This window comes from Culex quinquefasciatus, chromosome 1, assembly GCF_015732765.1.
Source record: "Culex quinquefasciatus strain JHB chromosome 1, VPISU_Cqui_1.0_pri_paternal, whole genome shotgun sequence".
In the NCBI taxonomy this organism is placed as follows: domain Eukaryota; kingdom Metazoa; phylum Arthropoda; class Insecta; order Diptera; family Culicidae; genus Culex; species Culex quinquefasciatus.
The window spans coordinates 130,645,703-130,673,446 of record NC_051861.1 but is presented as its reverse complement, the minus strand read 5'-3'; the positions used below and the strand labels follow the sequence as shown (position 1 = coordinate 130,673,446).

The window sequence follows — 27,744 nt, the reverse complement described above, 5'->3', positions numbered from 1 at the left end:
GCTGGACCTGCATACTCCCTCAGAAGCTGCAAGGAGTGCACGATTGACGGATGTGTAATTTTCACCGTCTGGAAGTTTTACGGAATTTTTAATTGGTCTTAAAAGTGTTGCTCTTTGGTTTTGAAATTGTGCCATTTTGTGCGTTGACTGTGGTGGAAGATGAATTCGTTGGAAAATTTTCGATTGTGACGCGAAATAATGTGGAAAATCGTGTTTTTCTTCTTCACTTTCAGACGGGACGATGCTGCCAGACACGCCAGGATGCAATTGTGACGGAATCCAACATGGATGCACCACGCCTGCTAATTAATGATTTTTTCGTTGCAGGAAAAATTTAAAACCGAAAAATGCAAGCAATTGTTGTTAATGATTTTTGAAATTTTCAGCAGTCGTACCATCTAGTTGGCCGTGCCCGTACTAATTTGACGTTTTTCAAATCCCAACCCAGATGATTCCGACGGTCTCAAGCTGGCCACGTCGATCCACCATCCGCTGTTTGGGAGTGGGGCGTGCCGCTGGCCAGGTTGCGAGCGGATCTTCGACGATTTCGACGAATTTTACAACCACCTCCAGTCGGACCACATCAACGGGGACTATTCCGCGGCGCAGGCCCGCATCCAGATGGAGGTGGTCTGCCAGCTGCATCTCCAACTCCAGAAGGAACGGGACCGCCTCCAGGCGATGATCCTACACCTGAACAAGAAGAACGAGATGGCGGCCCGGATTCCGATGGCCGGCGCCGGTCCGTTCGTGCCGCAGATTCCACCGCCACCCCCGCCCTACGATTTGATCGCCGGACTGCGTTTCCCACCGGCGGCGGTCGGAGGACCGGACGGACCAGGGGGAATGGTCGAAGCAGTCGCGTTGCAACTCACCAACAAGCAGCAACAGTCGCAGCAGCAGCAGGCGTTGAATCACCATCACCATCAGCAACAACAATCGCAGCAGGCTGGGGGAGCTGGTGGAAAGTCGTCCAAAGGAGGAGGCGGTGCGGCAGCGATGAGGGCGAAATACTTTGGATCGCAGGAGGCGCAGGATGGAGGAGTCGGTGGAGCTGGCGGACCGGGATTCAAGGAGATCAACTATCCGGATGTGCAGGACGGTGAGTGGGGGATGGGGAGATGGGTTTTTTTTTGCGTGTTTGGTGGCGGAATAAAAGTAGGAGTAATATGTAGTGGAAATGTTTCTAGATGTGCACAAGAATCGGGAGTTTTACCGGAGCCACGACGTGAGGCCGCCGTTTACGTACGCGTCGTTGATTAGGCAGGTGAGTTTTGGGGAGAGGGGATTGTAACTTATAATAGATTAAATTATATGAAAATTTTTTTTTTCGTTTTTTTATTGTCTAGAATATGGAAAAAAATCCAGATTTTAAATTTTGTATTTTTTTATTTGGATTAATTTTGCATCACTAGTTTTTCCATGCATGGCTCCATACAAATATGCGGGCTGGTCATACAAAATGGGCATGCGAATAAACGAAAATCTGAAGGGAATTTTTGATCGATTTTGTGTCTTCGACAAAGTTTTTGGTCATAATTAAAAAAGTTGCATGGAAAAAACGTATTTTTAAAATTCATTTTCAGCACTTAAAGCTGAATTCCCGAAGTACATTTTTTTTATTTAATTTATCGGACTAATAAAGGGACCATTTATACAAGAGTTTAGATTGGTGCCAATTTTGGTTCCGTAAACCTGGGTGACATTACATTGATAGGATTTCAATTTATTTTTGAAATAAATTTCAAAAAATAAATAAGGTAAATTAAAAAAAACCTTTCAAATTAAATGAAAATTTGTAAGAAATTGATTTTTCATAAAAATATAACATTTTGTTGTCACCAAAACCAATTTTGTACCATGAACATAAAAAAATCAAAATTCTATAAAACTTGTTCTACTGAGCAGTTCTCTAGGATTTCGGTCATTCGATTTTTTTTTGTATTTTTTAATCCTACTGAAACTTTTTTGGTGCCTAAGGTATGCCCAAAGAAGCCATTTTGCATCATTAGTTTGTCCATATAATTTTCCATACAAATTTTTCAGCTGTCCATACAAAAATGATGCATGAAAATTCAAAAATCTGTATCTTTTGAAGGATTTTTTTTATCGATTTGGTGTCTTCAGCAAAGTTGTAGGTATGGATACGGACTACACTGGAAAAAAATGATACACGGTAAAAAAAATTGGTGATTTTTTATTTAACTTTTTATCACTAAAACTTGATTTGCAAAAAAAACACTATTATTAATTTTTTTTATTTTTTGATATGTTTTAGAGGACATAAAATGCCAACTTTTGAGAAATTTCCAGGTTGTGCAAAAAATCATTGACCGAGTTATGAATTTTTTAATCAATACTATTTTTTTTTTTCAAGAAATCGAAATTTTGGTCGCAAAAATTTTTCAACTTCATTTTTCGATGTAAAATTGAATTTGCAATCAAAAAGTACTTTAGTGAAATTTTGATAAAGTGCACCGTTTTCAAGTTATAGCCATTTTTATGTAACTTTTTTCAAAATAGTCGCAGTTTTTCATTTTTTTAAATTAGTGCACATGTTTGCCCACTTTTGAAAAAAATATTTTTGAAAAGCTGAGAAAATTCTCTATATTTTGCTTCTTCGGACTTTGTTGATACGACCTTTAGTTACTGAGATATTGCAATGCAAAGGTTTAAAAACAGGAAAATTGATGTTTTCTAAGTCTCACCCAAACAGCCCATCATTTTTTAATGTCGATATCTCAGCAACTAATGGTCCGATTTTCAATGTTAATATATGAAACATTTGTAAAATTTTCCGATCTTTTCGAAAAAAATATTTTTAAAATTTTCAAATCAAGACTAACATTTCAAAAAGGCCAAACATTCAATATTACGCCCTTTTATTTTCTTCTATAAAAATTTCGTAGATAATTGCTCTACTGGAAATGTCTTTAAATCTGAACATATTTTTGATTCCTGTTCTAATAACACTTGAAACTTGTAATCACTTGTTTTCCGATTCGAAATCAATTTTTAGTGAAAGAACATGACACTTTGAAAGATTTTTTAAATAATAATAACATTTATCAATGTTTTAAACGTTTCGGCCGACTAAGTTTTGAAGTTTTTCAAAATTTGTTGGAAAATACTTCTTGAGGTACTTTGAACACTTCTCTACAAAAGTCAGTATTGTTCAGCGATGGAATAATTATCATCAAAAAAAAATCTTTTGACGCTCATCAAGAGAAAAAATCCGAGGGGAGCATGGCTCTTCTTTCTCGCGCACGAAAGATCAGTAAAAAGAATCTAAAAAAATCATCATCTTAATTATTCGGCGGAATATCTTTTTCACTACTACACTTGCAAGTGTAACGTCACACGTCGAAATATGACCTGTCACATTTTGTAGATGGGCAATGTGTGTAAACAAAATGAAATAAATATTTTTAAGTGGTGCTGACAAGGAAATTCCCATCAGCAGATTGATTATCTTGGAAAAGTTCGGGAGCGATTTTCTATTGCGTAATTTGCCTCTTCTCTCTTTCGCGGGTGAAGAAAATTCGCAAGCGAAATTGTTTTTTTGGCGATTCTTCAATCCCTGGTATTGTTCCATGCCATTTCATTTGTATTCCATTCGCAATTTTCATTTAACAAAAAAAACTTTCACGGTTCCCCGTTTCACGGTTTTTTTTTAATGTTGACAATACAAATTTTGAAAATTATTTATTATTTGTGATCCAATCCAACACCCGCTGGCCGGCAGCGAAATTATGGGAAAGTATAGTTTATATCAGACATTAAAAAAAATCGGAATTTTTTGCAATTTAAAAATACTTCATGAAGAAAAGGCTTACCACTGCAAAAAAAAAATTTAAAAGCAGCAATTCCATTTGAAATGAGCCTAAACCGAAAAAAAAGTTCTCCGATGGCCATTTTTCGCACCACTCTAACACGGGTCTCATTATTTCGGCCAAGGAACCCACAAAAAAAATTGAGCCCTATTGGAAAATTTATTTCAGAATTTTAGATTTTCGGAGATTTTTTTTTTTAAATATTGATAATCAAAAATTGAAATAATTTTTATTGAAAGGTGCAAAAACGTAGAGAAATGCTACACATTTTTTAAAAATAAATTTCAATTATTGTTATTTGAACTCTCCTTCAGTTAAGTTGATTTTTAAGAGCATTATGATAAAAACTAGAAACAAAAAAAAGTATTATTCTAAGGCTTTTTGTGATTTTTTAGTTCATTTTTAAGCTTAGTAATTTTTAAACACATCAAATTTGTTTTTAATCCTCAAACAAATTTAAAAACAAACTTTTCAAAAAAATTTTGTTTCGAGGGCTAAAACCACAAGAAAAAGCTATTCAATTTCTTTCTTAAAACACAAATAAAATATCTTTTACTTAAGAGTTCTATGCTTTCGCAAATCGATTTTTTGTATTTTTTTTATTTGGATGAAATTTTGTCAAACGAAGCCATTTAGCATCATTAGTGTTTTCATACTAAAGACTGTCATACAATTTTGCTGGTCATGCAAAATCGGCACATGAATATTAGAAAATCTTGGTTTTATCGGAATCTTTTGCGCTAGAGTTGGTGCGAAATCTGGTACCGAAGTAATGATTTTTTGAAAAATACAAGATTTTTGGTAAAACATTGAACATACATTTTTTTAAAGCTTGTACATTTTTTTAAGCTTCATTTTAGGACCCAATTCCTCTTCGTACCAAAATATTATTATTTGCCAAATTTTCACTAACACACCACAATCAACTATTTCAAGCGTTCGGTACGGTATGTCCACGCATTCTTCCTACTATGTTGATTCAAACAAATAAAAAAAATATGAAAATTGAAATTACAAGCCATGGTTTGAACATTTGAATGAAAAAAGTGTTTTGAAATGCATTTTACATCTGATGTATTGCAATCTTTTGTTTTCAAAATGTCAAAATATTGGCAAAATATTTTTTTGCAGAAAAAAAACTTTTCGTAGTACTGTACAACGGAATTTCACAAAATTAAAATATTGTTGATCGATCTCAAATATGATTGTAAACACAGGAAAATGCATTTCAAGTTATTTTCAGTTAATTAGATTTATTTTTTTATTGAAATATGAAGATTTTTGAAAAAATATTTTTCCCCCTGTTTTTTCGGACCAATTTTAAAGGGGTGCAGGGGGGGGCGACATAAACTTCAAAAGACGGCTTAATAAAATGAAAAAAAAAAAATAGAATAATTTTAATCTTTTGAAAATTTTCAATGTCACCCACAGTTTTAAAAAAATACGTAATGCTTTAGAAAAAAAATGTATTATTAAAATCATTATTGATTTGAAAATTTGTTAAATTGCCCTTTGAGCGAGAATGCCTGTAAGACCGTATACTTTAGGCTGCTTTTTGATATTTGTTTTCTTTTTAAGAAACGATGTTGTCACATCAATTTGACAATTTATCAAAGTTTGCCAAAATTCATTGAATTGTTTTCAACTATTTTATTTGGTTTAAAAAAGTTTTGTTTGGGGAATATTTTTAAGATTTTTTTCAGTTTTCTTCTAAGGCCATTGCAAATTTTATTTCAGGTTTTTGTCCCTTCCTCTCCTTCAACAATTGCTCAAAAAATCTTTGAGCAAAAAAAATATTTCTAAAAATTAAAATTTTTATTGAAAAAAAACGTGCACAATTGATTGTAAATTATTTAAAATACATTGTGAAAGGGAGCGTTCTTTTATTACGTAACGCAAAAAATCGGTTTTTAGACCCCCTCCTCCCCTCGTAACAAAATTTCCATACAAATTTTTAAAATTTTGTATGGAGCGTAACACGGCCTCCGACCCCCCTCCCCCCCAACTGCGTTACGTAATAAAAGAACGCTCCCTAAGAGCAATTTCCTGAGATTTCGGTCATTTAATTCTTTTTTGTATTTTTTAATCCGGCATAAACATTTTTGGTGCTTTCGGTATGCACAAAGAAGCCATTTTGCATCATTAGTTTGTTAATACAATTTTCCATACAAATTTGACAGCTGTCCATACAAAAATGATGTATGAAAATTCAAAAATCTGTATCTTTTGAAGAAATTTTTTGATCGATTTGGTGTCTTCGGCAAAGTTTTAAGTATGGATAAGGATTACACTGAAATAACCATAAACGGTAAAATTTTTTTTGGTGATTTTTAATTTCACTTTTTGTCTTTTTTTATTGATATGTTTTAGGGGACATGAAATGCCAACTTTTCAGAAATTTCCAATTTTTAGAACCAACACTGATTTTTCCAAAAACTCTAATGTTGAACGCAAACATTTTTTAACTTCATTTTTTGATGTAAAATCGATTTAGCAATCAAAAAGTACTATAGTGAAATTATGATAAAGTGCACCCCTTTCAAGTTATAGCCATTTTTAGATAACTTTTTTGAAAATAGTCACAGTTATTCATTTTTTAAATAAGTGCCCTTTTTGCCAACTTTTAAAAAACAATATTTTTGAAGAGCCGAGAAAATTCTCTATTTTTTCCTTTTTTGAACTTTGTTGACCCCGAGTTGCTGAGATATTGCCATGCAAAGGCACTAAAAAAGTTTCAGCTGGATGAAAAAATACAAAAAAAAAAAAATTAAAATAAAGATTGCGTAGAGGATTGCTTTTTACTTTTGAGTGATTTTATAGACATTTTTTCTGTGAGTTAAAAATCTTGTTCAAATAGGGTTAATTATATCTTATTGTTACTTTTAATTTATTTTGCGGAAATTACCATTCGTAATACAGCGAATTAACACTTTTTTTTATTTTTCAGTCCATCATCGAGTCTCCGGAGAAGCAGCTGACGCTGAACGAGATCTACAACTGGTTCCAGAACACGTTCTGCTACTTCCGCCGGAACGCCGCCACGTGGAAGGTAATGACGAAAGTGCACTGAAAAAAGTCCACACGTAAGAGCCATGACATTGTGTTGTATATAAAGTTTAACCATTTCTCACGATTTAGGAAAGGTTTTTGTGATTAAGATGCATGTTTTTTTTTTATTTTTCCGTTGATTTTCACTAAATTCTCCTCCCCTCCTCCTCCACCTTCAAATTGCCATTGCCCTTAAGAACGCCGTCCGGCACAACCTGTCGCTGCACAAGTGCTTCATGCGGGTCGAGAACATCAAGGGCGCCGTCTGGACCGTGAACGAGGCAGAGTTTTGCAAGCGTCGTCCGCAGAAGCTGGGAATAATGCAGTTTAAATTTCAGAACGCAGCCAGCGCCGCCGCAGCCGTGGCTGTGTCCGCTGCCGCCGCCGCTGCTGCTGCGTCGATTTCCGTTTCGACGGGCCACTCGAAAAAGAAACATTTGGGGCAAATGGCCTCGCCCCAACAGCAGCCGGCCCTGAAGCCTCCGCCGCCGCCGGGCAGCTTCTACTACAAACGGTTCGTCGGTTTTCTTGGCAGTTTTTGGTTGTGCGCGGCGCGAGCCGCTTTTGAAACTCATTTTGACTACTTTTTTTCTCTTGTGGATTGTGCCTCTTCTCTACTTCCTCCTCTCCCTTGGCGTCAACACTTTTGAGATCTTTTAGCAATTTTTTAGACTTTTTTTGATTATTTTTGAACTAATATTAGGAAGAAACCGCTTCCATTTCACATTTAAACCAAAATCGTTTTAAAAAACAAACACATTAAAGCGATTTTTCCCAACAAAAAAAAAACTAAATCGAAGCGGTTTTTCAGCGCGAAAACGCACACAAACCATGTGGTCGAAGGAGGCGTTGCATACGGCAACGCATTCTCAAGCGTCACACTGGTTTGTGTCTTCGCTAGACTCAGCAGCACACAGCATTTTCATCCCCCACCCTTGGAATCATTTCCGAAAACGAAGGGATGCAAAAGCTTGCTGCGATGCGACAGCAACATTCAGCAGAAGGGGTGCGATACAAAACGGAGCGTCGCGCAACGTGTTGCGTGACATTGGTGTGTTGCAGCTGTCTGCTGTTTGTTGCGTGTTGCACTGGAAGAAAATCGAAAAGGGGATTCGTCATATTTGTTTGACGAATTCTCATTCGATTGTTCTGTGAAATTTATGAAATATATTCTAAACAATGCTCGTCAGAATAGTTTTGACTGTGATTATTCGTGACGAGGGTTACATTTAGAATATATGGATTAAATTTTGGAATTGATTATATAATTTTCTGAGAAATTTTGTATCAACAATAGAGTGGTTCGAGTGTGGCTGAATTGTGCTTTAAAAGTTAAATTTTTACCACCCTAATCAACTATCACAAAGTCTATTTAAAGCTAATTTTGAAGATTGCACATATATTAACCGATACAGAAAAAAGAGTTAAATCAATAAATAAATTGAAATGCTACAAAAAATATCAGCTTTCTAAAGTAAATTTCTCACCTTCATGTGCTGCTTTCACGTATCGTGCTATGGCAGGCAAGACAGGTTAGAATTTTACATTTACCATCAATTGTTTTTCTATCCTTATTTCTTTTAGTTCAATGAAAATGAACATTTCAATGTCATAATTTTGTATAATTTTTTTTTGATAAAAATAATTTTAGAATTTCTTGTTTAACTTTACATTTAAAGCCCTTATCAAATGTATGCCTAAGATATTGGCAATTGAGGCTTGATTACAATCTGAGTGATTACCAAAATAATAATTGGGTCCTAAAATTAGGCTTAAATTTGTGATATTATTGTTCACAACAATTGAGCTTATTTTTCTAAGTACAATGACCGTTTGTACAACTGCAAAGGATTTAAAATGGATTTTTAAATCAATTTCAAAAAATTAACTTCGCGGCCCTTCTTGACAGAAAAGGTTCTACTTGACAGTTCGTTCCAAGGGGAGTTTTCCAAAATTCCTTCAGTTTTTCATAAATATGGCAACGCTGCCAAATTTTTATTCCCCTGCTAGGTCATATCTCAAAAGTTGTCGTTTTTGATCCCAAAAAACATACCACAAAAAAATAAATTTTCATATTTATTTATTTCCAATACATATGAGATTTCAAAAAACAATCAAAAAATGCGACGCTGCCAATTTTTTCCATTTTTTTCATTAGGGGAGCTGGGGGTAAAACGGCCAGGCGGGGTAAGACGGCCACTCCACTATTTTAATAACTATACTTATGAATATTACTAAAATTTTTAGCAATACTGTTACTCATGCTAAATAATGCATATGGAGTCACCTTTGCCAAACATATTGTCTGAAATTGTATAAAATAGCTCAAAATAAATAAATAATTTTTGAACTTGAAACTGGATGTAATTTTTATTAATTGAGCAGTTCTCTAGGATTTCGGTCATTCGATTTTTTTTGTATTTTTTAATCCGACTGAAACTTTTTTGGTGGCTTCGGTATGCCCAAAGAAGCCATTTTGCATCATTAGTTAGTCCATATAATTTTCCATACAAATTTGGCAGCTGTCCATACAAAAATGATGTATGAAAATTCAAAAATCTGTATCTTTTGAAGGAATTTTTTGATCGATTTGGTGTCTTCGGCAAAGTTGTAGGTATGGATACGGACTACACTGAAAAAAAATGATACACGGTAAAAAAAAATTGGTGATTTTTTTATTTAACTTTTTATCACTAAAACTTGATTTACAAAAAAACACTATTTTTAATTTTTTTTATTTTTTGATATGTTTTAGGGGACATAAAATGCCAACTTTTCAGAAATTTCCAGGTTGTGCAAAAAATCATTGACCGAGTTATGAATTTTTTAATCAATACTGATTTTTTCAAAAAATCGAAATTTTGGTCGCAAAAATTTTTCAACTTCATTTTTGATGTAAAATCAAATTTGCAATAAAAAAGTACTTTAGTGAAATTTTGATAAAGTGCACCGTTTTCAAGTTATAGCCATATTTAAGTGACTTTTTTGAAAATAGTCGCAGTTTTTCATTTTTTTAAATTAGTGCACATGTTTGCCCAGTTTTGAAAAAAATATTTTTGAAAAGCTGAGAAAATTCTCTATATTTTGCTTATTCGGACTTTGTTTATACGACCTTTAGTTGCTGAGATATTGCAATGCAAAGGTTTAAAAACAGGAAAATTTATGTTTTCTAAGTCTCACCCAAACAACCCACCATTTTCTATCTTCAATATCATAGCAACTAATGGTTCGATTTTCAATGTTAATATATGAAACATTTGTGAAATTTTCCGATCTTTTCGAAAAAAATATTTTTGGAATTTTCAAATCAAGACTAACATTTCAAAAGGCCAAACATTCAATATTACGCCCTTTTAAAATGTTAGTCTTGATTTGAAAATTTTGAAAATATTTTTTTCGAAGAGATCGAAAAATTTCACAAATGTTTCATATATTAACATTGAAAATCGGACCATTAGTTGCTAAGATATTGAAGATAGAAAATGGTGGGTTGTTTGGGTGAGACTTAGAAAACATCAATTTTCCTGTTTTTAAACCTTTGCATTGCAATATCTCAGCAACTGTTCAGCACAGAGCGAACGGTGCCGGGATCGAAGGGCTTTCCTTGCTACACCTTGTGTAGCACCGGTTAAGCACACGCACACGCACACGGTCTATCCACGGTGACCGAGGGCTTGGGTCGCCACAAGCCCTTCTTCGTCCGCAGACCACAAGTCTTCAAAACCTGGCCGCTCTTGCCACCTTTCACCAGGTCGGTCAAGACGCGCCACCAATCCCCAGAGCAACGTGATTGCTCTCACAAACCGGCTAAGTCCCGAGTTTTCTAACACTTAGAAAATATCGCGTGATCGAGCCGTTCGAACCAGCAAAGAAAAACGGCTAAGTGTTGCGGGTCAACAAACTTTATTGTAGCGAAACGCGGCGAGTGGGGGCACAAACTAGTGTGTACGCGGTGATCGTTTATTCCGTACTGATACTCTAAGTACAATTCTTCTCCCTATAGAGCTTCGAGCTGTACAGCGATCTGCTGTACGATGTGTGTATTGCATGTGTGTGATCGGCTTTAGATCACTTTCATATCGTGTTGGCACAAATTTACATTTATGTTTAGGTTATTAGGTAGATATTTACAAATTCTAAATTAACTAATTTTAAGTAACCCAATGTTCCCCTTAACCGTACTATTTACAATTCTTAAGTTACATCTTCAACATTCCGGCCACCTTGAAATGTGGCAGCATTTCAACTAAAACTACTTAATTTCTAATCACACTTCCCTAATCTAGCATTTTCCCTAATTCAAATTGCACTGTTTTCGTTGGTGCAGCAAACAGGTGTGGGATGCTCCGATGCAGGTGAAGTGCAGCAAGGCTCGTTCAGCCTCAGCGTTTGTCCTCGCCACCGAGAAAGACAGAAAGACCAGGTAGATCAAACTTGCGAGTGTGGGTTATTGGAACCGCAATTACCTGTACACTGCGCAGGTGCGCATCGAGCAAGTTCTCCCAAGTGGGTTGCTCTACCTGGATTTGGTGCGAGTTGTCTCGCTTTGCCTCGACTGCTCATCCTCGCCAAACCGGAAAAAGAAAGACCAGGTAGATCGAACGGGTTGATGTGGGTTATTGGAAACATAATTACCTGGACTATGCGCAGGTGCGCATCGAGCAAGATCTCCCACAATGGGTTGCTCTACCTGGACATTGATGATGATCATTGGCTTGGAGTTGGCAGGAGAGCGATGCGGGCGACAGCACGTACGACTTCCTTGGCCGCTGCTGTCTTCAGGGTCACGACCCGAACGATGCCGTCTTTTCCCGGGTGCAGCTTCACGATTTTTCCGAGGGGCCAGCTTGCAGGCGGAACGTTGTCTTCCTTGATGATGACGACTCTGCCGACCTCGACGGCGACAGGTGGGTTGCAACCTTTCGTCGCACGTGACTGCAGCTGCTGCAGATACTCGGGGTACCAGCGTGCCCAGATTTGCTGGACTCGTTTCTGCGTCAGCTCCCAGTTGTTCAGGCGGTTGTCTGGAATCTCCTTCAGGTCCATTTCCGGAACGGCTTGGAGGTTGCTCCCGACGAGAAAATGTCCTGGGGTCAGGACTTCAGCGTCTGCCGGGTCGTCCGGCATGGGCGTGAGTGGGCGAGTTGAGGCACATCTCTATCTGCGCCAGCAGTGTGAGCATGTCCTCGTAGTTGGCACTAGTGGTGCCCATCGTCTTGAGTAGGTGTGTTTTGGCGGATTTGACCGCCGCCTCCCTGATCCGCCGAAGTGCGGCGCGCGTGGTGGGATGAATTTCCAGCGAATCCCGTTCTCTGCGCACCAGGTGAAAATCTCATTCCGATCGACTTGTTCGACCTTCAGCATCTGGTACACACGGTGCAGTGCATTCGCAGCACCCTTGAAGGCGGTCGCGTTGTCAGAATTCAACTCGACAACCTGTCCTCTGCGGGCGACCAGTCGACGTAGAGCTGCGATGAATGCTGGTGTGGATAAATCGCTCACCAGCTCGATGTGGACCGCCTTGGTCGAAAAGCAAACGAAAATGGCCACGTAGACTTTGGTGGGGGCGCGGTTGCGTACAGGTGACTTGATATAAAACGGCCCGCAGTAGTCAACGCCGCAGACAGAGAACGGACGAGTTGGTGCGACCCTCGATGCTGGCAAATCTGCTATGCTCTGGATTACCAGTGTGGGTTTACTGCGGAAACAGGTGTGGCAGCGATGGTAGACAGATTTCACCAGGTTTCGTCCGCCCAAGATCCAGTACTTCTGGCGGAGAGTGGCCAGCATGAGGGCGGGACCTGCGTGCAGTAGTTTCTCGTGGAAGTAACTAGCCAACAGAGCCGTTAGCGGGTGTCGCGCAGAGAGAACAATCGGGTGTTTGCTTTCGTGAGTCAGTTTGGCGTTCCGAAGCCGGCCACCGACTCGCAGGATACGTTTTTCGTCAATGCTGTGATCGCGGGAGCAAAAGAAAAGTACCGCGACTACGTTTTACAATTAGATTTTTATTGCACGTCCGGCTAGTTCGGGCTCGGTCAATTAATGGTACAGAACAATCTTCTCTCTCTCTCGCTTACAATCTTCCGGTCCGCTGTCACTGTGTGGCAGCTGTCATGTTGACGTGTACCGTGCTAGACGGCACCAACATTCGGTAGGGGCGCATCGCGTGGCCCTAACATCTCCCCTCAACAGTACACGGCATCGCCGTATCTGTCCGGTTGCTTGCGCGTCCTTTCAGAACGCCGAGGTCCAGCATCTTCTTGTTGTGGCAAGGCTGGAGGTGCAGGTGTAACCACAGGACGTCCGGGCACCGGCGCTGGTTTGGTCCTTTTCAACTCGTACGTGTCCAGCAGGATGTCCAGCGGAAGAGGTCCACGATTCTTCGGCTGACACTGGTCGAGCCGCTTGCGCAACTGGTTGAGGTGTGACGAAATCGTGCGACCGTTGTCCAGCTCCACTTCGTACAGCACTTTTCCGCGTCTGCCAGTGACGACACCAGGTGTCCACCGGGTTGTGCCAGCGGAATGTTGTTGTGCGTACACGAGGTCACCCGCCTTGAACGCCCGAAGCTTGTCCTGGTCCAGTTGGAGCGTGTTGTTTACGTTTGTGGGCGGCAGCAGCAGGTCCAAAGTGGTGCGGAGTTTGTTGCCAAACAAAAGCTCAGCAGGTGCTTTGCCGTCAGGAGCGCTTCGATTCGGGGTGATCCTGTAGTTCAACAGAAACGTGTCCAGGTCGGCCCGTAGATTTCCTCCCCGCTGATGGATTTTGGCCAGGGCACGTTTGAAGGTGTCGACGAACCTTTCTGCCTGCCCGTTTGATTGTGGGTGGTAGGGCGGCGTACGAACGTGCTCAATCCCGTTCTGCGTACAGAAGTCCAGGAATGCGTCGGCGGTGAACTGGCGGCCGTTGTCAGAGATGAGCTTCTCCGGCATCCCGAAGCGACAAAAAATCTCTCGGAGCATCGCAATCGTCGCAGTGGTTGTGATGGTCCCGGTTGGTACGATCTCCGGCCACTTGGAGAACGAATCCACGACGACAAGGAAGTACTGGTCGTGGTAAGGCCCAGCGTAGTCGATGTGCACACGCTGGAACGGCTTCGTCGACTTCGGCCACGGTTGAGGAATGGCACGGGCTGGTGCTTTGGCAGCGGCAGCGCACTGGGAGCACCGCAGGACCAGATCATGGATGTCAGCGCTCATGTTAGGCCAGTACACGTAACTTCTTCCCAAAGCCTTCATGCGCTCGATGCCGGGGTGTGCGGTGTGCAGCAGCTTGAGGACCTTGGCACGGTAGATGGTTGGCACTACCAGGCGTTCTCCGAAAAGAATGCAATCATGGACCAGCGAGAGCGATTCGCGGGCCTCGAAGTAGGGTTGTATTTCAGCGCGAAGCTGCTTCTTCGACTGTGGCCAACCGCAACGCAGATGCTTCTGGACTTGCTGCAAAATCGCGTCTTTTGCGGTTGCGACTTGCATGGTCCTGAAACTGAGAGGAAGGTTACAGGAATTTAGCGTCACACGAAGTACCTCGTCCAGGTCTGCTTCCAGCGTCAGGGCTGCGATCACGAAATCCTCCTCAGGCTTGGCACAGCGGTTGATCAGCCTTGAGAGGACGTCTGCGTTGCCGAATTCCGTCGTGCGCACGTACTCGATGTCGAAATCGTAGTTGAGCAGTGTCACCGCCCACCTCTGGAGACGGTTCGCAGCGTAGACGGGGATTCCTTTCTTGGAACCGAAGATGGCCAGCAGCGGCTTGTGGTCGGTTTGGAGCGTGAAGTGACGGCCGAAGATCATGCGGTGGAACCGGGTTACCGCAAAGATGAGGGCAAGACCCTCCTTCTCGATTTGGCCGTAGTTCGCCTCAGCCTTCGTCAGCGATCTGGCCACGTGGTACACGGTCTTCCTTGAACCGTTGCGGAAAACGTGTTGGATGCAGGCACCCAGGCCGACGTTAGACGCATCGGCGGACACCACGATCGGCAGTGACGGATCGTAGTGGGTGAGGGCCAGGTCGGACAGCAAAATCCGCTTGAAGGTCTCGAAGCTGCGCTGACACTCGGCGGTCCACAGGAACTTGGTCTGCGACGACTTCAGAAGGTTGTCCAGGGGTATCGCAGGTTCCTCATGTGCGGGATGTACTTGCCGTAATAGTTGATTGCCCCAAGAACGCCCGCAAGGTGGAGACGTCAGTGGGCGCCGGCATTTCCGCGATGGCCTTCGTCTTCTCTGGATCAGGTCGAGTGCCGTTCTGATCCACGATGTGACCCAAGTACTTCACCGACCGTTCGAAGAACTTGCACTTTTCCAGCTTCAAGCGCAGGCCGAACTTCTGAAGACGACGCAAAACCTCCTCCAAGTTTCGCTTGTGCTCCTCGATGGTTCTGCCGGTGACGATGATGTCGTCCAGGTAGGCCTTGACACCGGGCAGGCCGGCGAGCGCTGTGTCGATGACCTGCTGGAACGCGCCCGGCGCCGGTTTTATGCCGAAAGGAACACGGTTGTACTGGTACAGGCCTCTGTGGGTGTTCACGGTCAGGTACTTCCTGGACGGTTCTGCCACGTTGAGCAGCAGGTAGGCGTCGCGCATGTCCAGAATGCTGTAAACTTGACCTCCGGCCAGGCTGGCGAAGATCTCGTCCGGTGTGGGCAATGGGTACTGGTGGGGCTCGAGGACGTCGTTGAGCCCAGTTGAGTAGTCGCCACAAATCCGCACAGACTTGTCTGCCTTCCGAACCACCACTATCGGAGCGGCCCATTCGGAGTACGTGACCGGCGTGATGATCCCACGTTTCTCAAGGCGATCCAGTTCCTCTTCGACGAGCTGCAGCGACCCGTACGCCACAGGCCGTTTGGGGCGAAATACCGGTTTGGCGCCTTCTTTGACGCTGAGCTGCACGTCAACACAGCTGCACACGCTCGGTTGTTCAGAGAAGACGTCCGCATACTTCACCTTCAACTCGTCGATCTCGGTCCCCTTGAGCATCTTGATGGCCTGGCACACGCTGCTGATCGGCACGTCCCAGAGACCGAACCGTTCGATCCAGTCGATGCCGAGGATGTTGAGGTTGGCGTTCGTGACGTAGATGGTTCCCTCTCGATCGACGCCCTGGAGTGTCACGTAGGCTTCGAACTGTGACGTCAGCTGCAGCTGAGATCCCGAGGCAGTTGATGCTCGAGCGCTTGTGCTGCTTACCAGGGGGCTGCCGATTTTCCGCCACGTCGCCGTCGAGATTACGGTGATGTCGGAGGCAGAATCGATTTGGAGGTGTGCTTGCTGTCCGTTGATAGCGACTTCGACGAATTTCCTCCCAGAACTTGCTTGAACCTGCCGGCAACACACGATCCTCGTCGAGTACGGCTTCTGGCTTCTGGATCCGCGGTTGTCCTTCTTCCAGGGTCGTCCTTGCTGGCCCTGGGCTGCTGGCTTCCGCTGTGGCTTGTCGGCGTGTCCACCATTTTGTTTCGACGGTCGAACACACACGCAGTAGCCATCTTTGTGGCCGATCTGATGGCACATCGAGCAGCGATGCGAAGAGTAGCCACAATCGCGAACAAAATGGACTCCTCCGCACAACCAGCAGGGCGTCTTGGGTAGATCCGTCGGCTTGAACCGGTTACCTTGGTTGGTGGGTTGGTAGACGGCCTTGATCTCCTGCGTTTCCACCATCGACGTGTCTTTCCGGAGGTTCACGAGTCGGTTGCACTCGTCGACCAGCGACGCCAGGGTCACCTTCTCCGGCTCCATCTCCATCCGGTTGATCAGCCGCATCCGGATCTCCGCGTCGTTCGGTGACTGCAGGCCGCAGACGTAGACCAAACACTTGAACTGGTCCGCCTTCGTCGCGCCGATGTTGAACTCCTCGCAACGGCGGTTCACCGTCGCGGAGTAGCTGATGAAGTCCTCTTGGCCGCTTTTCACCGTCTGGAGACAGCGGAACCGCTTCCGGAACGTAGAGATCCCCTCGCCGAAGATCGCCTTCAGGATGTCGACTGTCTGCTCGAACGTCTTGTGCTTCGGCAAAGTCGGAAGGATGTAGTCCACGAACCGCTGGTGGGCCGCAGGAGACAGTTTTCGCAGCAGAAGTCGGACTTTGCTTGCGCCGTCGAGAGCTGACGCGTCCTTGCTGAAGAGATCCTCGTAGCGACTGTACCAGCTGGCAAAAGTGACGTCGTTCTCCGGATCGTAGGCGAATTCGCTCATGGTGTTCGAGAAGGATTCCATGACGAACTCGTTGGAGTTTTTCGTGTCTTTCTGGGTGACGGAGTTTTTGACCAGCTCTTCCAGCAGCTTCTGCTGCCCCTGCAGCAGGTTCAACAGGAGCTGGTTCCCCGAGGTTACAGGTGCCGGGGCCAGCACCGCAGGTGGAGTATCTGGCATCGTGCAGAATCCTCGTGGCGAGAAAGGTGTCGTAACCTCAATCCACAGTTCACCTCGATTTTTGCGCTAGCGCGCCGCACTTTCGGGCCGAACTTTTATTCGCGCGGGACGGCCTCGTCGCCAAAATGCTGTGATCGCGGGAGCAAAAGAAAAGTACCGCGACTACGTTTTACAATTAGATTTTTATTGCACGTCCGGCTAGTTCGGGCTCGGTCAATTAATGGTACAGAACAATCTTCTCTCTCTCTCGCTTACAATCTTCCGGTCCGCTGTCACTGTGTGGCAGCTGTCATGTTGACGTGTACCGTGCTAGACGGCACCAACATTCGGTAGGGGCGCATCGCGTGGCCCTAACAGTCAACAAACGGGTTCAACCACTTGAGTGGCGACGACTTGGACACCCGTTCACCTCCAGAGAGGTCAGAAATCTCCTCAGCGTAGTGTTCTTGCTGCGCTAGGCGCACCAGCGAGAATTCAGCGTGTTGGAGTTCGTGCGTAGAGAGCGGCGTAACCGATAGAGGGGTTGTTACTTTTCCAACAGTAGGCGGGGCGTACTGTTCAGGTGCATCGCGCCGTTGCACCGAGCGTTCACGAAGCTTGGAAAGAAAGCGCTGGCAGAATGCGATGTCGCGACGGAGCTTAGGAAAGCTCGAGGTCAAGCTGAAAACACGGTTGCTGAAATCAGCCTCGACGGTGGTCATCGCAACGATCGGCACCTTGCGTTCTTCCTTGGTTACAGCTGAAGCGTCTGCGGCTGTCAACACAGTTTTTGGCCAGTAGTCCGGATTTTGCTTCAGCCAAAGGGGCCCAAACCACCAACACAGACAATCGAGCAGTTCCAGCGGGCTCAGTCCTCGAGAGATGTAGTCGGCGGGATTGTCGACGCCGGGTACGTGTCCCCAGACATGGCGGCTAGTGCACAGCTGGATTTGGGACACCCTATTCGCGACGTACGTCTTCCAACGGCTGGGCAGAGAGTTCAACCAGTGAAGAACCGTAAGCGAATCTGTCCAGAAGAAGACTGGAACGGCATCAGACAGGTTCAGGGCTTTCTTGACTTTCTTGTACAGCTGCGTAGAGAGCCGGCCACCATTTAGCTCCAATTTGTTGATCGAGTCATGGGACGACAGCGACGCGACCTTGGACTTCGAGGACAGCAGACGAGTGGTAACTCCGTTGGCGGCCGCAGCTCGGACGTAACAGCAGGCGCCGTAAGCCTTTTCCGACGCGTCGGAGAAAAATGCAACTGGATAGTGGCGCCAGGCGTAGAGACGAACCGCGGAACCTTGACCTGGCTGAGCATGTGCAGCAGCATGTGGAACTCCTTCCATTCCAGCTGGATCTTGAGTGGGAGCGGGGTGTCCCACGCGCAGGCTTCTCCTTTGTGTTTGAGCGCCCACAAGCGCTGCATAAACAGCTTCGCCTTCAATGTTGTTGGACCAACCAGTCCAAACGGGTCCCAAATCTGTGCGATGTAAGACATCACTTTGCGCTTTGAGAGCACCGACGCAGGGTGGTAGTTGGACCCGGAAACAGAGGGTGTCTGTCTGTGGGTCCCAAACGATGCCGAGTGTGGTTACAGTTTGACCATCTTGCAGGTCGTAAACCGGCAGAAGTGCAAGATCCTCGGGTGGAATGTCTCGTAGCACTTCAGGGGCGTTAGACGCCCACTTCTTGAGCGGAAAACCAGCAGCAGCAAGCATCGTAGATATCTCGCGGCGCAGTTTGATCGCCGTTTCCACGTCCGGCGCACCAGAGATCAAGTCGTCGACGTAGAAATCTCGTGCAACAGCTTCAGCAGCGTCCGGGTGGAGTTCTTTGTTGTCTTGCGCGATCTGAGCGAGCGTTCTGGTTGCCAGAAAGGGAGCGCTTGCCGTGCCGTAGGTGACCGTCCGCAATTCGTAGGTCGAGATGGGATCGGTCGGGTTGAATCGCCAAACAATCCGCTGCAGAGGCCGATCGTCAGGATGCACGAGCACTTGACGGTACATCTTTTCGACGTCCGCCACCAGTGCGACCGCTTGAAACCGGAACTTCAGCAGCGTCGACAGCAGGTCCGGTTGAACGACCGGTCCAACGAGCATCTTTTCATTCACCGAGTAGCCGGACGACGTCTTGCACGACGCGTCGAAGACGACCCTGACCTTCGTCGTTGTGCTTGATTGTTTGAAGACAGGGTGGTGCGGCAAGTAGCAGTGTGGCCTCCGGTAGTCCACAGGTCCGTCCACCAACTCCATGTGGCCCAGCGACAGATACTCGTGCATAAACTTGTGGTAGGCCTCCTTCGTCGCAGGATCTCGATCCAATCGACGTTCCAGGCCGAGAAAGCGGCGCTCTGCGATGGTCTTGGAATCCCCAGGACGATTTCAGGGTTATCGGTCAGGGAAGACGAACCACGTACCTTCCTGTAGCGTCACGGGTGGTCGTCTTGGCGAAGAACTCCTCGCAGCGATTCTCGTCGACAGAGTGAGCGGGGCCTTCCGGGATCGTCTCAACTTCCCAGAATCTCTGGATTGCAGCCTCCAGACGATCGTTCACAGCTGAAAGCTGACAGATGCGGGGATGCAGGTAGTTTCAGCGGATGCGGTGCCAGATACCGCCCAACCAAAGTGCGTTTCAACTACCCATGGAAGACCTGCTCCAAGCGAGATCTTCCGCCCAGTGTGCAGTTCCCAGAACGATTCACTGCCGATCACCAGGTCGATCGGTTCAGGTACGTTGAAGCGTTGATCTGCCAGCACAATATCCGGAAGTTTCCATGTCGACACGTCTATCGGCACGGTTGGCAGCTCTGCAGAAGGCTGCCTCAGGATCAGGAACTCCAGCTTCGTAGAAAACGTTGTGTTCCTGGACTCGATCGCGGCCGTGATTGCGCTGCGAACTCGTTGCGTTGAAACTCCAATCCCAGCTACTGCGACGTCCACCTTGATCGGCCGATTGTAGAGGTTCTTTGCCAGCTGACCCGACATGAAGTTTGACATCGAAGCTGAGTCCAGCAACGCTCGCGCCTTGTGCTTCTTGCCGTGATCGTCAACCACATTCACCACAACCGTCTCCAGCAGAACCGTGTTGCATGCAGTTTGCACTGCCATGCTGACTTGTGGAGTGGTAGAACTTGAGCCTACCGGGGCCGCGTTCGCCGACGCGGTGTTGGACGGTTGATCAATTGTGACGGAAGTCACAGCAGGAGTCGATGAAACCCTCGTCGGAGACGAGACGTGCACAAGTGAATGGTGTTTCTGCTTACAAGTTTGGCACGAGAACTTGGACCCACACTTCCTGGCCGGGTGGCCAGCCGAGAGACAGTTCCAGCACAGCCGTTTCTGCGCAACCAGGTCTCGGCGTTGCTGCACATCCTTCCCAAGAAACACTGGACATCTGCGTAGATGATGGTTCTCCGAACACCCAAGCAAGCACGAACCGTTCGAGCTGGAGGAAGAGGCAGCGTTGGCAACGAACCTCGGCCGAGATTGTTTCGATGAGGAACCGGCCACCTTTGCCGATGCCGACTGCTTGGACTCCGATCCGCTAGCTTCCAAAACGCGTACCCGTTGGTACAAGAACTCGATCATGTCGTCGTACTTAACGTCGGCCTTCTCGCTATTCTTCTCCTCCCACGCTCGCAACGTCGCTTGATCCAACTTGTACGACAGCATGTTTACCAGCGGCGTGTCCCAATGCTGCACAAGTTCGTCCAACTTCTCGAGCGCCTTCACGTGGCGTTGGAAGTCATCAGCCAAGTTGTGGATCGCAGACGCACACTCCTCTGGTACTGCTGGCAAATCGTACAAACCTCTGAACAGCTGTCGCTTCAGGTGACGCTTGTCGTCGTACCGCTTGAGTATCGCTGACCACGTCGTGAAGTAGTTGTCAGCCTTGATATCGACGGATTCGTAAGGCTTCTTGGCTGTCGGTCCCAACGACTGCAGCAGGTACTGCAGCTTGGCTACAGTTGGTATGTCCGAGTTGGCATGGATCATCGACACAAAAGTGTCCCGGAAGGACAACCAGCGTGAGTAGTCTCCGTCGAACTGCGGCAATTCGATCTTCGGGAGACGCAGGTGGAAATTGTGCGAGTGCGAGTGAGACATCGTAGACATCTCCAATGTTTGGTTGAGATCGACAGGTCGCTTGGAGAGCAAAAATCCCTTGATGTCACAGTAGCGCTGCTCGAAGTCGACCCGCTGAGCAATGTTCGCGTCCAGATTGTTCGGCTCATCCAACTTCTCGATGTTGTTCTGCACGTCCAGGAAGTCGTTCTTCAGCTGATCCAGGGAATCGAGTCGCACTGACACTTGGCACATGTCCAGCTCGCCGTTGAACTTGCTCACAAACTTCTCGATGTTGTCACGCAGCGCGAGATCCCCTTGCGCTTGGCCAACCGCTCGGCCAGAACTTTGGTCGCTTCCTTAGGCGGCATCTCGACGACTTGAACAGCTCCCAGCAAAGATGTCCTCTCCCGCGACGATCTCGTTCCAGCAAACGACGCTTACAGGTCAACCACCCGCAGCGCAGGTCAAGCACCTCTTCAACAGCAGCAACACCACCACAGATACTGCTCAGCAACAGCAGAACGACCTGTAACACTCGCGCGCGACCTGGTATTTCTACCACAACGACACTGGCACGCGTGACTGTAATTCCACGCGCGCGCGCGCGCACGATACCGCGTACGGTATGTCCCACACACACGACGAACGAGGTGTACCCGTCTTGGTACAACCTCCCAGCGCGATGGCGCCGATCCCGATCCCGATCCGCGGGACAGTAGCTCGGACGGCCGCGTGGCCCGTAATCACCCAATGCGCGCACTTCCCGGTCCGTATGGCCTTCGATCCGGCTCGAAGGACCACTAATGTTCAGCACAGAGCGAACGGTGCCGGGATCGAAGGGCTTTCCTTGCTACACCTTGTGTAGCACCGGTTAAGCACACGCACACGCACACGGTCTATCCACGGTGACCGAGGGCTTGGGTCGCCACAAGCCCTTCTTCGTCCGCAGACCACAAGTCTTCAAAACCTGGCCGCTCTTGCCACCTTTCACCAGGTCGGTCAAGACGCGCCACCAATCCCCAGAGCAACGTGATTGCTCTCACAAACCGGCTAAGTCCCGAGTTTTCTAACACTTAGAAAATATCGCGTGATCGAGCCGTTCGAACCAGCAAAGAAAAACGGCTAAGTGTTGCGGGTCAACAAACTTTATTGTAGCGAAACGCGGCGAGTGGGGGCACAAACTAGTGTGTACGCGGTGATCGTTTATTCCGTACTGATACTCTAAGTACAATTCTTCTCCCTATAGAGCTTCGAGCTGTACAGCGATCTGCTGTACGATGTGTGTATTGCATGTGTGTGATCGGCTTTAGATCACTTTCATATCGTGTTGGCACAAATTTACATTTATGTTTAGGTTATTAGGTAGATATTTACAAATTCTAAATTAACTAATTTTAAGTAACCCAATGTTCCCCTTAACCGTACTATTTACAATTCTTAAGTTACATCTTCAACAGCAACTAAAGGTCGTATCAACAAAGTCCGAATAAGCAAAATATAGAGAATTTTCTCAGCTTTTCAAAAATATTTTTTTCAAAACTGGGCAAACATGTGCACTAATTTAAAAAAATGAAAAACTGCGACTATTTTCAAAAAAGTCACTTAAATATGGCTATAACTTGAAAACGGTGCACTTTATCAAAATTTCACTAAAGTACTTTTTTATTGCAAATTTGATTTTACATCGAAAAATGAAGTTGAAAAATTTTTACGACCAAAATTTCGATTTTTTGAAAAAATCAGTATTGATTAAAAAATTCATAACTCGGTCAATGATTTTTTGCACAACCTGGAAATTTCTGAAAAGTTGGCATTTTATGTCCCCTAAAACATATCAAAAAATAAAAAAAATTAAAAATAGTGTTTTTTTGTAAATCAAGTTTTAGTGATAAAAAGTTAAATAAAAAAATCACCAAATTTTTTTTACCGTGTATCATTTTTTTCCAGTGTAGTCCGTATCCATACCTACAACTTTGCCGAAGACACCAAATCGATCAAAAAATTCCTTCAAAAGATACAGATTTTTGAATTTTCATACATCATTTTTGTATGGACAGCTGCCAAATTTGTATGGAAAATTATATGGACAAACTAATGATGCAAAATGGTTTCTTTGGGCATAACGAAGGCACCAAAAAAGTTTCAGTCGGATTAAAAAATACAAAAATTAAAATTGAAGAAAAAAGACCGATTTCGTAGAGAATTGCTCAATTACAACTTAGGCATTTTTGATAGATAACAAAATGTTTTCCTGTCTTCAAATATGTTTTCATGTTAAATTGAAGTTTTTCCTAGATTATGTCCCTCAGAAAAGTTTATAAAACGCGATATTTCAAAAATGTTTTCAAAAATTAGTTATTTGGGGGCAAGACGGCCACCCGTAGTTTGTAAATTTTATTTGATATAGGTTATATTTTTGACTGTTTTTTGATTATTAAGACATATTTGTAGATAAGGAAAAGCATTTTAAAATAAAATATCAATTTTTAATCAAAATGCTGTTAACTACCGTTTCGACAACATTCTTTACTGTGATATAGCAAAACTCATTGAATAGTATGACATCCTATCAAACTTTTAATAATTATCGATAATTTAATATTTTTTTTACATAATTTTGATTTACTCATTCTAATCAAAATACACAAACTAATTATTTTGCATCAAATTGTGTATGTTTTGTAGTAAAAATTCACAGTTTTTCATAATAGCAATAATATGAAATTCACTGAGTCAAAATATTAAACTTTTTAGACAGCATTTTTCTTCACATTAGAAACTTGATTTTTTTTTAAACCAAAATAGTTATGATGTTCAGAGAAGTCTGTTCAACCAACCATGTAAGTATTTGGGTGGATTTAGCAAAGTTATTAAGTTAATTTATAGCACTGACCGTCTCACCCCACATGGGTGGCCGTCTTACCCCTTGCTGAAAAGTATTGAAAATTGGTTTTCAGACCAACTAATTTATGTCATTTCTAAAATGGACTACTAGTAGATCAATATGTACGTAATTTGAGATCAAAATACTCTGTTGTGTAAATTTTATGAGACTTCTCCCTTAGGGTGGCCGTCTTAACCCCATCTCCCCTATTCAAAAATTGCCATTTTTGATCCTCAAAAACAAAACAAAAATATTTTTATTTTTAAATATAATGTTTTTGCGCAAATATTTTTTTTGTATAATTTTTAGAGTGTACATTTTTTTCGAATTGCCCTAAAATTTTGTAGAAGACTTGGTGTTCATCAGAAATTCCATTCTCAAGGTATCTAAATATCTAAATTTATTAGATAAAAAAATACAGAAAAAAATCGATGGCTGTTATTTTGGAGAATTGCTTCAATACTTTGATACAAGTTTATAGGAATTCATCCGATCCATTTAAAAAAAAAAAAAAATATTCAGGGTAATCAACCTTAGCCATGACTTGTAGGGTACATTGGGGCAAAAGGGCGAAACAACCGTCTTCATGTCTAATTTAAACCTTAAAAGTTTACATTTAAATTTTCAGCTTGTTTTAATATCAAGCCGTTGCAAATATTGTTCAAAATTTATGTCAATATTCAAAATTGAAAAATATTTTTTTTTCAAAAATCTTCGCAATTGATAGGAAGTAGAAGTTTAAAACCCTGAAAAAAATTTAAAATACATTTTCCTGCTTGATTATCACATCTTGCATGTTTGAGCTTGTGTAAACATTTTTGAATATTAAAAAAAAATCCAATGTAAAGTACCGCCAACAGGTTTTTCCCCGAAATCATGAATTGTGTTCTTGAATTTAAAAAACCTCGAAGGAATATATCTAGAGTTTTTTTTTGAAAAGGTCCTATAAACATATGAAAGACAATAACTTATAGGTCCTTTTTTTGAAAAAAAAAAATCTGGATATTTATGTTTATAGTGTAAATGCACCATAGTCATGAAAACAATTCTTCTTGGTTTTCAAAATCATGAACAACAATTCACGATTACGGGAATGGTTTTTTTCAGCGTGGACAGCAATTTTATATTATAGAACACCTTAAAAACGTCTATTTCTCGTTGGCGGAACAATAGTGCAGCAAAATTGATCAAATACTTTTGTGATTCTGTTAAATGAAATAATCCAAGTTGACACTACATCAATTCTGTGACGATTCAATTCTGGCAATTTTTTACAAAATCAAATCTTTAAATCATAAAAAAGAGAAAATATTTTCTCCCCCTCCCAAAAAAACCCCATAAACTTCTCCCTCTAGAACGCCATCCGGACGAACCTGTCGCTGCACAAGTGCTTCGTCCGGTACGAGGACGATTTCGGCTCGTTCTGGATGGTGGACGATCACGAGTTTCTGAAGCGGCGCCATCTGTCCCGGGGGAGGCCCCGCAAGTACGACATTACGATGGCACTGGAGGCTGAGGCAGATCACCAACAGCAGCAGCAACAGCCTACTTCGATTGCCGCAGCCGCCGCGACGACGACGACCACGGCAGGTGACAGTTTGCCGGCTTTGATGGTGGGAGGACCACCGCCAGGTTGCTACGATGATGTGACTGGAAGTGGGCTGAGGACGCCGAAGAAAGAGTTTGCGAGACGGTAATTTTTTGGAATTTTGTTTTGTTTTGCTTTGATTGTTGGGATAAACTGTGAGTTGAGTATTGGGTAAAAATGAAGTAATCGTCTACAATGCAGTGGTTATATTTCATGATGAACGCCAAAATGAGTAATTTTCTACAGATTTATTTAAATATGGTTTAATGATGATTATTAATCAATGTTTACAAATTTTCTAAAATACAATGCTTACCAGGTCCATGGATATCGATGTCATCCTACAAGTCGAGACAATCTCTTACGCACAGGTTTATGAAAATTTGCAGTATTTCTAGTTTCTTTACAGGCAAAATGACGATTTTAAACTTCTTCTGAAAAAAATGGTGATGAATAAAAAAAGTCTTTTGAAAAGCCTCCCTCTTTTTTTTTTTGCTGAATATCACATCGTAAAATTATAAACTTGAACACGATTTATCTAAATTGAACACTAGTATAAAATCATTTAACAAAAAAACAACAACATATAGTTAAAAAATATCCCATGCAACCTAAACAGATTATGGTTACAATTAATGAAGGCACAATGACTGTCAATGATGATTCTGAAAACAGATCCTAGAAGTAGCAGATGGAAATTAAAAATCTACCACAATATATAAATACGACGAGTGCTGAAAAAATATTTTAATTTGTCTATATTTTTAAACAAGTTGGAGCACTTAAAAAGAACATTTAATGTTCCATTAAAAATGTAAAATATGTAATTTAAAAAAAAAATAATAAAAACAAAATGCAAATTATTTTTGTCAATTTCGTCAATTTAGTCAATTTTTGCAAAAATTAAAATTTTGTAAATTTTAACAAAAAATTAAATTTTAACAAACACCGATTTTTTTACAAAAAAGACATTTTTGACAAAAATGCTTCTTTTTTCAAAAAATAAAAATAAATTGGTAAAAAATTTCAATTTTGTCAGGAATAGAAATTTAGTCAAAAATTTAATCTTTATAAATTCATATTCGTTTCAATTTTGTTAAGTAAAAATGGATGTTTTTAATTTTCACTTCATTTCCATTATTAACAAAATTGATACATTTATTTTTTTTTGTTTAAATTTCCATTTTTGGGATATTTTTATTTTTGACTTTTTTATATTTCTGACGAAATTTGAATTTTTTACTAAATTGACAAATAAAAAAATAATAATAATGATACACAATTTCCATTCAAGAAAAAAAAAATAAGTGAAAAACGTAAATGTAGCCAAAAGATATTTTTTTCAAAAATTAAAATTTTGTCAATTTTATTGATACTATCAAATTTGTAAAAAAATGAGAATCAGTCAAAAATTGAAACTAGGTCAAAAAAGGAAATTTTGTCAAAATTGAAAATATAGAGAATTTGCAGCAAAGCTAAATGACACAAGTCGCCACCTATGAACAAATAGCGTAAACTTATGATTTTTTGAAAAAATGTATTTTTTCCGTCATAATTAACATATTTATAAAACTTATGCCGGATTCGGATGAGAAAAATTATTTCCAACAATTTGGTGTACAACTTTCCAATATTTGTTTGATTTTTCTATTGGAAAACTGTTAATTTATAAAAAGATAGTAATTTGGACTATTTGGCAAGCAAGTCTGTCAAAAATCAATAAACATTGTTGAATATACGTTAACACATCTGTTATCAACTATATAACTGTTTATTTCATTGATATAATCGGGGAAACTCATTTTTTCGTGTTCCAAAACATGTTTTTTAAAAGAAAAAGGTAACAAATTTTTGCGCGCCCGAAAATTGATGTTCATTATTTTAAAGCAAATAATTTTTCTCGTCTTTTGCAACCAGTTTTATTAATATTGATGCAGGGAATCATGAGAAATAAGCGATTTT

At 42.6% G+C, this 27,744-nt stretch overlaps 2 protein-coding genes across 6 annotated transcripts; one reads left to right on the top strand and one right to left on the bottom strand.

The window, feature by feature from the left end:
* On the top strand, nt 1-26,256 carry LOC6041668 (forkhead box protein P4). 5 transcript variants are annotated; one of them, XR_005278085.1, is made up of 6 exons: nt 1-1,102; nt 1,176-1,267; nt 6,781-6,882; nt 7,079-7,162; nt 7,220-8,413; nt 25,550-25,687. XR_005278085.1 is itself a non-coding variant. In XM_038258651.1 (5 exons), the coding sequence occupies exons 1-5, from the start codon at nt 622-624 to the stop codon at nt 26,178-26,180; spliced, it is 1,092 nt and encodes a 363-aa protein (XP_038114579.1). In that variant the 5' UTR covers nt 1-621; the 3' UTR covers nt 26,181-26,256. The 5 variants fall into 5 exon arrangements, 2 of the variants coding, with proteins under 2 accessions (XP_038114579.1, XP_038114588.1); XR_005278084.1 differs by having other exon boundaries at nt 1,191-1,267; nt 7,079-8,413; XR_005278083.1 differs by having other exon boundaries at nt 7,079-8,413.
* Nucleotides 12,867-18,023, bottom strand: LOC119768584 (uncharacterized protein K02A2.6-like). The gene is given in 3 exon segments (XM_038258638.1): nt 12,867-14,991; nt 14,994-15,038; nt 15,041-18,023. Coding segments are annotated over 3 exon segments (4,188 nt in total). The 5' UTR covers nt 17,259-18,023; the 3' UTR covers nt 12,867-13,066.
* Nucleotides 26,257-27,744: the final 1,488 nt, after the last annotated feature.